A 15,054-nucleotide genomic window follows, 5' to 3' on the forward strand; every position below is an offset into this window, starting at 1 on the left:
CAGTACGTGTGTATCTGCATAGTACGGGGTCAGCTCCTCTGAGTCGCTACATTGAATTCACAGGTTGATTTTTTATTTTTTTTTGTTGGTTTTTCTTTTCTTACAAAGTAAACTGCAGAATTGGACATTTATTGAATATGTAAATTCTTAGATATTCTATTAGCAGTAATGTGAATACTGCAGTAAGCTTCAATGGCAGGCAAACCCTAAAAGTATGGAGCTTTGCTTGGAAAACAAGGAAGCAATTTGGTGCCCTCTTGGGTCCCGCGGTCCCTTCAGTCAGGTGAGCTTAACCCTCACTTCTCCAAATGCTGCAGCCTCTTTATGGTTTACATTGGTCCATTTACCTTCACATCGCCTGTTAAGTAGTGAGGCAACGTACGAAAAGTTAGTCGCAGTCATGTGAAGAGGCTGAAGCCGCGGTACCTTGCACTGCCGCTGTATAGTGCGAACAAACGGGATAAGCTAGAGAGGCAGCAGCGTTCTCACGAGTGTCGCAACAGTTTCAAACCTTTCCTTAAGAGATGCCAAAATTCAGACCCCCTACTATTCTGATATTAGTGGTCTATCCACGGCCATCAATATCCTGTACCCAGAAATCCCTTTAAAGGTGTTGCGCCAACTCTAGAAGTTATTATATAGATACGGTTCTGGTTCCTTAGCTCTCCTTAAGGAGCGTATGGAGTCTCAGGCGTATGGAGACTTACAAAAGCCTTTTTCACTCCACTGGGGGATTATGTGAAAAATATGCAAATCTGTTTTCCAAGATGTAAATAGGAAAACAGTGCCTCTGCTTGCTGCCCTCCAGGGGCAGCCCCCTTAAACATCATGGGATACTGATTTGGCTAAACCTCCATCATAGCATTTAAGGCTTGTTGAAAAAGTCAGACATGATGTTTAAGGGGGCTGCCCCTAGAGGGCAGCAAGCAGAGGCACTGTTTTTCCTATTTACATCTTGGAAAACAAATTTGCTATTTTTTCCTATATAGATACGATAAAGGGATAATTTCACGATTGACTGCTAACTCTCAAACCAATCCCGAGAACTGGGTTCAGTTCAGCTGTCCATTGACCGTCTCCACCGTTTCCATGGAAAATTAATGAAGTGGCGGGCGGGGTGCATGCTCAGTCTGATACTCCATAAGGGCAGGGGAACTGATCCCTTGTTCTTGGCATTGGTGGGAGTGAACAATTGGACCTTCGCCGATCAGGACATTATCCCATTCTATCAATAGGATATACCTTCTAAAGCTGGTACAACTACATTGAGTCTGTCTGTCATGACATATATTAGTTATGGATACTATATTTGTTTGCATGTCCTTTTTTATATGTGTGACTATTTTATTGTGTTTTTTATAGGTTCCCTCCATTTTTTGACGACAATCCCTTTGGAATATATCAGAAAATTCTGGCTGGCAAAATCGATTTTCCAAGGCATTTAGATTTATATGTGAAGTAGGTTTTGTTTCCACTATTATGCAGTATTATAGTAATACAGTATATATGTATAGTTATACAGTGGATGTGGAGGGATTATTGTGTCTATGAAAGTTTCTCTGGGGCGTATTAACAAATTCAAGATGTTTGTGAGAGATTTGGGGGAAAATATGCCAAATATTTTAACAAAGATCCAGCTCGTTGAAATGCTGCTTATGACCATGTGATATTTCAGTTTTTCTTCTTTTTTTTTTTAATAAATTTGCAAAAATTTCTACATTTCTGATTATCTGGCAAGATGGGGGGCTGAGTGTACATTGCTGAGAAATAACATGAACTTTTTAGATTTTTACCAAATGGAAACAGAGTGGAAAATTTAAAGGGGTCTGAGAACTTTCCGTACCCACTTGTACATCTTCTTTTTAAGCTAGAATATGTTTGACAAGGGAAAGAGAGGATATACAATGGCTTGCAAAAGTATTCATACCCCTTTTGTCACCTTACAACCACAAATTTAAATGTATTTTATTGAGATTTTAAGTGATAACCAACACAAAGTAGAAGATGATTATGAAGTGGAAGGAAAATGATACAGGGTCTTCAAAATTTTAAAGGGAGTCTATAATTTTGAAAACTCACTTTCAACTAAAGGCACCTTGGAATGGTCTTTAGAAAGGCTATTCTACTCCTTACTTTGATTCTTCCTGCCGTTTCTTCAAAATTTGGTTCCTTCTGGTATGCTAATTAGGATCATGAAGCACTAGGGGTGTTTCCCCAGTGCTCAGAGCACCCCCTGCGCCATACATGTCCACTACCCCTTTCACGCTTGTGCTCCGTCCACTCCTCCTCTTCTCCGGAGTTTGTGCCTTGCACAGGCCTCTGACGCCACGCTGTACCTATCTAAAATCTTGCGCATGCGCAATTGACTCTGCCACTTTAGGTTCGGGAAAAGTCAACTGTACATGCCCGAGTGGCCATTTTGTGGTGGTCTGCACACAGGTGCAGTACACTCATGTAGTTTTCTGGAAAGCTGAGCATACTGAGCATTCTCAGTAACTCCCTACACCCAGAAGTGAAGCCATCCCGGTTTCACTAGGAGTAGTTGCGCGGCCATACATATGCGAGGCCTTGTAGCAGACCATCACATAATGGCCGCTTGGGTATGAGCAGTCGGCTCTGCTTGAACCCGGAGTGGCAGACCGGATTGCACATGCTCAAGATTTTAGATAGGTGCAGCGTCAGAGACCTGTGAAAGGAACAAGTTCTAGAGAAGAGGAGGAGGGGACAGAGCACAAGTATGAAAGGGGCGGTGGACATGTATGACGCAGGGAGGTGCTTGGATCCTTGGGGGAACGCCCCCGGTGCTCTGTGATCCTCATTAGCATACCAGAAGAAACAGCGGGGAGAATCAAAGTAGTAAAGATAGGAGTAGAATAGGCTTTTTAAGGGTTATTTCAACGTGACTTTAGTTGAAAATGAGTTTTTCAAATGATAGGCTCCCTTTTATCAAATAATCTGAAAAGTATGATGTGCAAAAGTATTCAGCCCCCTGTACTCTGATATCCAAGTGCAATTAATTGTCACTTAATGAGTTAATAGAGTCCAGCTGTGAGTAATTTAGTCTCAGTATAAATACAATCCTTGAAGAAAACCTGTTACCGGCATACGTGCGCTCCCCATTGAAATCAATGGGATCCTTTTTCCCCCATTGTTTTCAATGTATTGCGCGCGTATGCCGGCTCCCATTCAAGTCAATGGGAGCTGCTTTTTATGCGCTCATTCTGAACGTGTTTTTACAATCAGAATGAGCGCAGCGTAACTCCGTGTGAAGGCTCCCGGGGCACAGAACGGGAAAGCCGGATAGTGCATGTGCCCCAGGAGGTGAAAGGTCCTCTTTAACCTCTCAAGGGGTATGAATACTTTTGCAAGGCACTGCATAGCCATTTATAAAGTTACAGGTGCTGATACGTGGCTTCCGGGTATGCAGGGTGCAGTTTTGGGGGTCAGGGTGGGGGTTTACACTCTTATTTGTACTTGTCAGTTTTTATTAATAGTCTTTTATAGTTTTATAAACACAATCTCATTAAAATAAGGATATAGCATATTTATAGGATCCCACTGAAATATGGGCCCCTCTATATACAGTATGTATATATGTGACTATTGGGTTTCTTGACATTTCTTTGCTTTGGCTCTCTAGTTTGGCTCGCTCTGCACAAGCGTTCCTCTAATATTTACATGAATTGGCTTTTTTTTTGTTCTTTACGGTTTCTGTAAACATTACATTTAGTACATGACATTGGAGCCTTCTTTATTCTCCTGCCAATAGAGTTCCTGAACCCGGAAAAAAAGGTTCAGCACATTATCATAGATCAAGACCTTAAAGACTGCAAATCAATAGCAGCATTTACACCACATATCTGGTTTGAGTTTTGTCTTTTTCCTTGTAATGATTTAAATGACGTCTCATGGGAACCTTTTAGGAATCCGAAAGATTATAGCACCATGCAATGAATGAAGTCGTGTGTTCCCGGGTCAGTACCGTACCTTATTGTGTATGTGGTTCATCCGCTCATCATTGTGGGTCAGCTGAGCCTTGTACTTGTTATATTGCATGCAGATACAGCACTTGTCTTGTGATAGGCATGTGTGCACAACAACGTATCATTATACCGTCATTTTCATAAAGCGGCCAAAGCAATCACAGAGATATACCTATACAATACATGCATGCTGAGAACACTTATCCGATACATCTGTGACCTGTAGGAATAGGAAGCTTCTAGATTGTCTTATATGAATATTTCATTCCTTAAAGGCATACAGGATAGAAGACTCTGAATATTTACTGAATTGCTGTATTTTATTTTAAACAAGTGATATTAAAATTGATAAAACTGCAGAGAAATGATATTTAAAGGGATTGTCCAGGTTTTTGATGTTAATAATCGGTAGGAATTCAACAGTCAGCTGATAACGGGAGCTGAAAGCAGTCAGCAGTATACAGAGCTGGATGTGAATAGCTCTATACACTGTGTAGTGGTTGTGCCAGATTACTGCATCTATGAGCTGCAGTAACCAGAATATACCTATATATTGAAACCTATTCTGGCAGTGGGGTTCAGGGACCCCTTCCTGTGGTCGTTGTGAATGGAGCGGTGGCTGCACGCGGTCATCTCTCGCTATTCACTTCTGAGAGATCTTCGCCACTCTCATAAGAGTGAATGGAGAGAGCTGTATGACCGTGACCAGTGACAATAGCCATGGAGTGGAGGTTCCCAAATCCAGGATAGGAGTGTATCACAGAGACGGGAGTGTAATTATGTAATTATGGTATACATTTTTTTTTAGATTTTAACAAAACCAGCTGTGCATGAAGAAGACAATGGTAACTTGTAAGCTTTGCTGCAGTATTGTTCTGTAGGCGGCCTGATAGTAACATATGTCAAAGTAATTCATGAAATGCCGTCTATAGAGGAGATTCCCACCTCCTTTAAAGAGGACCTTTCACTACTATCGGCTTTCCCGTTCTGTGCCCCCGATGAAGAGCTTTCGGTGCCGGTACCGTAGCTCTTCACTGTCAAAAGGGCGTTCCTGACTGACTGCCTATAGCGCTGTACTGTGAGAGGAGGCGTTCCTTACCGCTCAGCCATGACACTGAGTGGTGAGGAAGGCCCCCACCCCCCCCAGTACTTGTCTATGGATGAGGAGGGGGCGTTCCTCATCGCTCTCACAGTACAGCGCAATAGACGCTACTGTCAGGAAGTTCCAATAGCTCTTAACTGGGGGCACAGAACGGGAAAGCCGATAGTGCGCTGAATTCAGCGCACTGTGGGCTTTCTAGCGGTGTATTACACCGCATGTGTCCCAGGAGGTGAAAGGTCCTCTTTAAAGAGGAGACCACTAGAAAATCTTTTCCTTTCTATGGAACCAACTAAAGAGATTTTGAGGAGTTGACAGGCATGGACATATACGCCTATATACCATTCTACCTATCAATAGTTACAGCTTTATGGCCCTGTCACCAGTACCAGCCCCAATACAGTTCACAGGTTTAGGACTTCTGGATTTTAAGGCTCATATTTGTGCCTCCTCTTCTAACCAACAAGTCTGAGATCAATGTATCTGGGCTAGTTGACATAAAGGGAGCACCAGGGTTTTACAATGCTACCAAAGAGGACCCATGGGGGTAGAAGTTGGCAATGATGACTATAGCCAGCCGAGAAAAGGTTACGTAGGAAGTTCTGTGCGTTACCATGAACCTTCTCTTCCTTACCATGACCACATTTCCTGTGATGGATTTTCGGTTTTCCATACTAGCCATCTCCTTTGACAAGACCACCTCTCTACAAGACCACTCGTTCATGCAATTCTGGGTGGTCGTCTCAAAGAGGTTTCACTCTACCGTAGATAACTGCAGGCGCGATGTATATAAATGAATGATCGTTTGCAGTGTAACCCTGGACTAATCTGTGCCACAGATGTTAGCAGACTAAAATAGAGCGCTGCTATAAATATTCACCTGGAAAAATGCACCGAATACTATTCAACACCTGTGCAGAACAGATTGTTCATAGGCTATTTACTACACAGCCCCAGAGGACGAAATGTGCACAGACTGTCTCTGGATTAAAATGCACATCTCTGCGGGTCCCTAAAAATAATAAACAAATTCCTTCTTCTAGTTGTAAACCCTTCTATCCAAATTATTGGCTTCTAATGTTGGGATGTCACATGCCTAGACCCGATTTACATAATGTCTTTATTCCTAAGCAAAACAAATGAGACGACGGAGTCTAAATTATACCTAAAATTCTAACGAAGAAACCTCAGTCCCACTAATAGACGTATACGGAGATGGACCTAATAGCTTCAAGGGTTAATATTAATTAATTTTACCCTATGTAACATTCAGTCATGGCCTGTGGCCGAAATCTAACAATGGCCTACAGTATATGAGGTTAGAACAAAATAAGCAGCTGTGGGAAACCTTGTACAAGAGTCTTGCAGAGAACCTAGGTAAATAACCCGACAGCTGGCGAGATCAGCTGCTGCCCGTATATCTCCTATCACCAAGGAAATACAGCCGAGGTAAATGAGGAGGCGACACAAGAAACGTATTCACATGCTGGAAAATGGAACTGAAGGTTTTCTTGTTGTTGTTGTTTTTCAGAGACCTGATCAAGAAATTGCTGGTTGTAGACCGTACGAGACGTCTAGGAAACATGAAGGTCAGTAAGAGAAATGTGTTGTGTATACAGACAGCCCTCGCGTAATAAAAACCTGTAAGGAAATGTGAAGTTTTATAATAAGTAATGCAAATCAAAGGCATGACACTGTATATATGTATACTGTCTGTGTATAGATATGTGACTATTAGAGATGAACGAACACTGTTCGGATCAGCCGATCCGAACAGCACGCTCCCATAGAAATGAATGGAAGCATCTGTGACGCCGGCCGGGCGCCGGCAAAGTCAGCGTCACAGGTGCTTCCATTCATTTCTATCGGAGCGTGCTGTTCGGATCGGCTGATCCGCACAGTGTTCGCTCATCTCTAGTGACTATATATAAGGTGGGATATTTTTCTATACCCATTGCAACATTTTGGCTCTAATGTTACTTTCACACTACTGTTGTTAAAGTCCATTGCTCTCATCCATCATAGGATGAGAATAACAGTAGTGACTATTGCCAATGGAGCCAACACTGTCTGTATCCATTATATGCTTCCATTCATGGTAATGTAAAAAATAAAAAAAAATTAATGGAAGCATTTGTTTGTTTGCTTTTGTAGTATAAGAAAAAAATCTTGCATTCACTTTTTTTTTCTGCTAGAAAAGTAGAGTTATGACAGAAGAAAAGTTCCATTGAGTTTTTTTTACATCACAGTGAATGCAGAAGGATGGTCCTCCATCTGCATCTGTTATTCTATTGCTATATAAAGGGGACCTTTCACTACCACCACAAATTCTAGTTCTTGCATCTGTTAATAGGTTTTGCTCCACTGATGTCAATTCAGCTGGAATTTTCTCTCTAGCCCCCACCCTTCCTGAGCAACAGGCACTGTCAGTTTTGGTGCCTGATGTGCTGTTAGAGCTCTGTAATGTCAGAAGGGTGGGGTCAGGCAGGGGGTGTGATTTAGAGCTCCAATCAGAGGCAGCCAGTGTCAGAGCTCAGAATCACACTCCTTGTCTGCTCCTGCCTGACACAGCCCTCCTGACAGTACAGAGCGTAAATAGTATATCAGGCACCAAAACTAACAGCACTGATTGCTCAGGAATGGTGGGGCTAGAGAAAAAATCCCAAGTGTGCCAGATTCAGTGGAGCAGCAACTATTAATCAATGTAAAGAGCTGGACTTGTTGAACGGTTCTCTTTGAAAATGTGATTTGTGCCACTAAATATTTATGGGTGCAGTATTTTGAACCTAAATATATAATACAGCCTTGGGGAAAGCCCTTAGACACGGATTTTGTTTGTAATGGATTAATTTATTTCAGTTTTATAATAAACAAAAAACTTGATAGTCTTCAGTAGGTGATACCTTTTTAATGGCTAACTAATAATGATGACAGATTACAATGTTTCGGAACGCTAGGCTCCTTTCTCAAGTAGCTAGAGTTCTGAAACGTTGTAATCTGTCATCATTATTAGTTAGCCATTAAAAAAGTATCACCTACTGAAGACTATCAAGTTATTTGTTTTTTATATTTCGGTTTTATAGTGAAGGATAAACCTATTTCAGTAAAAATGTGCCTTGACTCTCATGAAATAAGGGTTAAATCTAATGGTTAGGGAGGAGGGGGCATATAAGTTTCAGCTTATAGGTACAACATTTCTATCATTAGATACATATTGCATTCAGATCAGCCTAATGTAATACAGCTGGGGTAGTAATGGCTTCTCTTGTTTTTACAGAATGGAGCAGAAGATGTCAAACGTCATCGGTGGTTTAGATCTATAGACTGGGATACTGTGCCGCAGCGAAAACTAAAGGTACAAAGATGATGCAGTCAAGTGGTATGTACTATAGATGAGCGAACAGTAAAATATTCGACAATAAACAGTGCAAAAACGAAAAAATAGGAGGAGCACTCACCCATTGACCATTTTCTTCTAAAAAGCATCCTTTATTAGGGTAAACATTAGTGCAAAAACAACCATCTGAGAGGGAAGACAGCGCATATATGGCGACAGAAAAGGCAACAGCTGTTTCACGCTTCTCTGAGTGCTTTTTCAAGCCTCTAGTGTTCGCTCATCTCTAGTCTGTACTGTTAAGGCCTGTTCACATTACATTTGCACACCATGCTCATATGTGTCAGACCCCATTCACCTAGCCAGTATACATTGACACCTTTTTTTATTCCCCCTGTGTGAATAAAGTTATAAATGAAGATAACCCATAGAAAGAAATACAATAAAAGAAGTATAAGTGTGCTGCATCCTATACTTGTAAGCAGAGCCTTATTGTGATATATTGTGTAATATAGTTTTATAGGAGTCAGTTTTTTCTGATCTAGATCTCCCAACCTTCTGCTTTCAGTTACTCTCAGCATTGCTGTATAATAATCCTGCTTCTGGTACCTTCCATCAGTGTAGTACACTATACCTAAGAGCTAAAATGGACCTCAACTAGAAAAAATGGAACATAAGCAGGAACCTATGACATCAGCAAAAGTCTCAGTAAGGGCGGGTTCACACCTGCGCCCGGTCTCCGCTTTGTGGGTTTCCGTCTTCTGCCGACAGGAGACGGAAACCCGGCATTCAATGTCCGCCCATGAGCGTCTTCTGGTCTCTGCGGCGAAACAGTTTTGTTTTTTAACCGGACACAAAGTCCAACGGTTTCGCTGCAGAGTGCAGAAGACGCTCATGAGCGGACACTTTGCAAACTCATTCAAGTGAATGGGTTTGAAAACTGACTGCCAGTTTCCGTCTCCTGTCCAGTTTCTCGGACAGAAGACGGAAACCTGAAAGTGGAGAGCGGGCACAGGCGTCAAAGCGTCCTAAAGCGTATGTTCACCCAGTGTATTTTTTGCATGCTGATTTTGAGATGGAATCCACCTTGAAAATCACATTGAAATCAGCGGGAAGCAGAAAAAAAAACACGATATTTGATGCGGGTGTTTTTTTGTTTTTGTGTGCAAAAACCACATAAAAAACCGTAAGCGTTTTTTAAAGGGACGTTCCCAGGTCCATACACTGTGCTTGAGCAAAAATATCACGGCAAAAGCCACAGCATGTTTATTTAAAAAAAAAAAAAACCTCTTCAAAAAACAATTTCCTAATATCTGAAGCAGATCTTTTTCAAAGCGTCCTAAAGCGTATGTTCACCCAGTGTATTTTTTGCATGCTGATTTTGAGATGGAATCCACCTTGAAAATCACATTGAAATCAGCGGGAAGCAGAAAAAAACACACGATATTTGATGCGGGTGTTTTTTTGTTTTTGTGTGCAAAAACCACATAAAAAGCCGTAAGCGTTTTTTAAAGGGACGTTCCCAGGTCCATACACTGTGCTTGAGCAAAAATATCACGGCAAAAGCCACAGCATGTTTATTTAAAAAAAAAAAAAAAAACCTCTTCAAAAAACAATTTCCTAATATCTGAAGCAGATCTTTTTCACCCTGCATAAAACTCCATGTGAACATAACCTAAGGAAACATGCACATGAAATGAACAGTGGATAAAACGGTCAGTTTTTAGGGTCTGTCCACCAGTACGTCACTTCTTTGTCATCTGTTTTCTGACTCTGGGCTGGGTCTTAACATTCATTTTGGATGGACTTTTTTGGCCACAACCCACTATCAGTTACTGTTCGTTGTCCATAGACTTCAACGTTAAAATAAATAATTGCCACTTGCCGTCCATTTTTTCTAATGGACAGAAAAGTCCTGCATGTAGGATTTTTTTTTGTCTGCTGGAAAAAACGGACTTTGGTGTAAACAGACACAAGATAAAATCTCATTGAAATGAATGGAAATTTTAAGATTTCTGATTGTCTGTTGCTAAAATCTTGTAACATACAATGGCTACGGACACTGCTGACGGTCACCTACAGTAGTGTGAACGCCCCTTAACCCAAATTTTGGCTCTCTATTGATAACACTTTGCGTACTTTTGGAAGTGACTAGTTTGTGTAGTTTTGTTTCTGAATATTTTATATTTTTTTCCCCATTAGCCTCCTATAATGCCAAAAGTATCCCATGAAGGTGACACATCAAATTTTGAAGCCTATCCTGAGGACGACTGGAACAAAGCGCCCCCTGTACCCCCAAAGGACTTGGAAATGTTTAAAAATTTCTGAAGCGGTAAGATGTCTAGAATGTATGATGTACTAGAAGTGATCGGGAGTTATTGCCATCTTGTGATGAAGTTGTGGAGGAGCAAGTACAGGAAAATTGTTTTTTTATGTGTTTCGCCTGTATTTGCTGCCGGGCTGCGAACTTCATTGTAAATGGCGGTAAATTCATTTGGAGTTTCCGGATTCTCAAATGTATGTCAAAAACTGCTATATACACAGTTCAGTCACATTAATGTGACCACCTGTCAAAATCCAGAATAACCACCTTTGGCAGAGCGGACCACTGCGAGATGTGCAGGAAGAGAGGGGATGTTGTGATGATGTCACTGGGATGTTGAGCCATGCCGACTCCAGTGCCGTGGCCAGCTGCACTAGGTTATGTGGTTGAGCATCCATGGCACGAACAGCCCGATCGAAGTGGTCCCACAGATTCTCGATTGGGTTCAAGTCCGGGGAATTTGCTGGCCAAGGGTGTACAGTAAACTCATCCTGGTGCTCCTCGAACCACACACGTACACTGAGCTTTATGACATGTCGCACTGTCCTGCTGGTAGATGCCATCATCCTGAGGAAAAACAATTCACATGTAGGGTGAACATGGTCTGCAAGGATAGATGCATACTTGTGCTGATCCATCGTGCCTTCCACAATGATGAGTGCACCCAGATGGCTGATGATACGTATGTTCTGTGATTGGTTTTTTAACGTTGACGTCAAAAGTAGGCGGTGGTCACATTAATATGACTGGACTGTGTATAAAGGGACTATTAGTGATGCATGACAAAGCCCCTATTAGCAACCATAGATGTGTCCTCCTTAAGGCTAGGTTCACATCTGTGAAACACGGTCCATGTGTTTGCCGAAAATTCGAGATCGTAAACTACTTTCCTATCCGCATGTTCTGTGCGGAAAGCACCTGGACCCCATAGACTATAATATATAGTTTATGGGGTCCGTGTGCTATCACTGCACACTGCTTGCCAATGCATTCGGTAGTCCGTTCAGGGGTCTCCATGTGGACTCTCCTGAATGGATTACCAACACAGATGTGAAGTAGGCCTTACTGTGCTGCTACTTCACTGTACTGCCCATGCACAAGGTAGCGAAGAGGTATCTGGTATCTTAAGAGTTGTTTTAATCATATTTTTATTTTTTTTTTTAATAAAAGAACCGCCATGAGATAACCAGTTGGGCCGCGCTGTTTAGAATGGATATACATGGGCACCTGTGAAGAGCGAAGCCTCCGTACTAGGAGAAGATACCTCTGTGAGACATGCTTATATGATCAAAGAACTACAAGCCATGGCGCTTTCTTGCCGCTTGGGGGCACTGCACAATTTTGGTGATCTGCTAAGACAGGAACATTCCAGTGCCCGGAGTCCTGTAGTACTAGAGTGCGCGCTAGTGATATTGGCGTGACCGCCGACCATAGCGCCAGATCAGCTCTGCATCTGCCGGACAACAACGCACAATGGTCACGGCCATTTGGATATTTGGACTGCTTTGTGACATTAACACAGCTGCAACAATTCTGCTATTACAGCTTTATTAGATTTGACACGACTTACCTGGTACTAAGTAGGTGCTAAAAGGGAATGTATATTGACCCCGGTATAGACGGTTTTGTGTAATATGCAAATCATCAGTTTTCTACTTGTGTAATCTATTCTTGGCTCTCTGGCGCCCCCTTCAGTTTTGTTAAAACGACAGTATGTCAGTAGAAGAGGCACAAGGATAGAGCGCAGGCACATTTTGCAATAACATTTGGACCATTAGTTACAATCATTGCAGGGCCTTCTCCCTGGCACATGATGTATTCAGATTATTAGACGTAGCTTCTAGGAGAGTTCAGTGCCAACCGCACATCATGTAGGACAGGTACTTGTCTAGACCTGGGAGATGTTACTAACATTGTGTGTTATTGTCGTGATAGTATATGGATACTGTATTTTCCAACCTATACGATGCATTATTTGGTGACATAAAGGCACGGTTTCAGATGACCGATCACTTTAGTAAATTCTTCTCCATACATAATGCAACGTTTTCCCCTAAAGCTCTATTGTGCTGTTCCTCTGCTGTTCCTCCTGGAATAACTTGACACCTGGGTGTTTTTAGTGTGGGGGTTGTTCTTACACCCTCTGACGCTGTACAATCATCGGTCAGTGATGGCAGGATCGGACGCCTCTATGGTAAGGGGAATAATAACACCCAGTTGTCAAACACGTCCTACATTTCTAGGAGGAATAACAGAGGGGTAACAAGAAAGGACACTCCACAAGTATCAGGAGAGATAATAGGTGCTCTGTAAAAAGTACCTGTGTCATATACCTCAAGTGAAGCCATATGTCACAGCCCGGTATACATAATCCAGTATGGGGTGATGGGTCTTCCTGCCCATTGGACCATTGTTATGCAGCTGTCACAGTACACGTTATCTCCTGGCTATTAAAGGGTCTCTTATTTATTCTGTGATCATGTGAGCAGAGGCCCTCAGCATGTAATGTTTTATGTGTATCCCCTATCCATTGTGAGACTGTGGAGGACTGACACCAGGGGGAGCTGGAGGCACAGCACCCTGGTACTGTCCTAGAAATTGTCCTCTGAACACAGACCGGTCCTCCAGCACTGCCCACTGGTCTTGGGGGCATCTTTATCCTATGCCCCAATGTCACCATATGCATCTTATAGACTGAAGAATAGTAAATGTATGTGTACGTTCTATTTCCATAACGTCATGTTACCCAGTTCATCCATTAAGCACAAAGCCTGACCTTTCCATAGTACTAAATAGGAGTGTGCGGGGGCTTTTTTTTTTTTACATTTTGGAAAGCACACAGTATCTGTATATAAAAGCATATAATGCGACCATGAGCACAGACCTTGTGCGAAGATGTAAATGTTTCTACTTTTACAGTTTTGAGTTTTATTTTTTAAATATTGGTTTTCATGAATCCGGTCAGGGTTGGCGATATTGCAGTTTTTTATTTCTTTTACTACAGTATACATTGTTTTATGCCTGTATATATATATATATATATAGTTTCTAAATACACGTGCCTGATACACTTTAAAAAGGGCTTGTCCAGGATGCGCAAAAAGGGTCGACGTCCCCGTTGGCTGTTCCCGGACTTGTAGCGTGGCCACATTCACTTAAATGGGCTCGAGCTGCAATACCAGACACAGCCAGAGACGATGGCGGCGCCGTTTCTTTGGAATGAAAAGACTCTTTTTGTTTTAACCCTGCACGAGCGCTTCTAAAGTGAAATATTTCAGCTTACTCGACTCAGTCCAGGGCACTTTACAGTTTGCTATTGCAATACGGAATTTTCTGGTTTTATTAAGGTACTTTTAATTGATCGCACAGGAGGAAATCCTCGGGATACGTCCCTGTGCTTTTGAGTTAACTTTTATGCAAGTTAAAGACAGTTAAAGTGAGATTACAATCCTGATACTTGCATTGTCAAGTTTAGTAGCTACTTTGTATCAATCGATTTAATAAAGTTGGTTAAACTTGTGACATTTCCCACATTCGTGTGCAACCTGTGTATGAACAGAATCTGCTCTTGGGTTTGCTGGTTGCATGGTGTTACAAATGGTTTACAGTATGTTTTCCCTTACCACAATGCACTTTTGCAGCCTTTTGATTTTTTTTTCTGTCGTTATTTATTATTAAAATGTATAAATGATGATCAATACAAGAAGTGAAATGTTCCCACTGTGCCGGCTCTTTCCATCCTTACTGTCTACAAGACGTCTGCTCGATATTCATATATATTGTTATACGTTTCTAATTACAGCTCATGTTCGAAAAATCAATGGAGCGATCTCTTATTGTATCCTGGGGTCGTCAATGCTTAACACAAGGGGGCAGCGTTGTAGAAAGCGATAACGCTACAAATCACGTGAACAAAAGGAAATTCTGTCTACAGTGAAACAATGCAGTTGTCTAGTAACTGTATCTAAACATGACATGTCGGGCAGAATTGTCATTCATTGAGTGAAATGAACACTAATCCAAAAAAAGAATAACATCTCCCAGCCTTTCCTCCATTAACCACTTCCTTTTTACAGCACAAAGTGCTACAAATTTTTGTTAAAAGTTTACAAATATGTTCTTTTTTACAAAGGCGACACATAGTTTTTTTTTGTTTGTTTGTTTTTTTTGTAGATTGTGAGCCCCATATAGGGATCACAATGTACTTTTTTTTTTCCTATCAGTAAGAATGGGAGGAAATCCACGCAAACACGGGGAGAACATACAAATACCTTCCAGACGTTGTTCCTGGTGGGATTCGAACCCAGGACTCCAG

At 41.7% G+C, this 15,054-nt stretch overlaps 1 protein-coding gene across 1 annotated transcript in view; it reads left to right on the forward strand.

The window, feature by feature from the left end:
* PRKX (protein kinase cAMP-dependent X-linked catalytic subunit) overlaps window positions 1–14,403 on the forward strand; it is a 123,199-nt gene extending 108,796 nt beyond the window's left edge. Inside the window, exons 6-10 of the mRNA XM_075263681.1 lie at window positions 1,363–1,458; window positions 6,614–6,671; window positions 8,360–8,437; window positions 10,619–10,748; window positions 11,910–14,403. Of these exons, the coding sequence (XP_075119782.1) occupies window positions 1,363–1,458; window positions 6,614–6,671; window positions 8,360–8,437; window positions 10,619–10,744 (358 nt within the window). The 3' untranslated portion in view covers window positions 10,745–10,748; window positions 11,910–14,403. The remainder of the gene's footprint in view (window positions 1–1,362; window positions 1,459–6,613; window positions 6,672–8,359; window positions 8,438–10,618; window positions 10,749–11,909) is intronic.
* The last annotated feature ends 651 nt before the right edge of the window (window positions 14,404–15,054 follow it).

This window comes from Leptodactylus fuscus, chromosome 2 (assembly GCF_031893055.1).
Source record: "Leptodactylus fuscus isolate aLepFus1 chromosome 2, aLepFus1.hap2, whole genome shotgun sequence".
NCBI lineage: Eukaryota > Metazoa > Chordata > Amphibia > Anura > Leptodactylidae > Leptodactylus > Leptodactylus fuscus.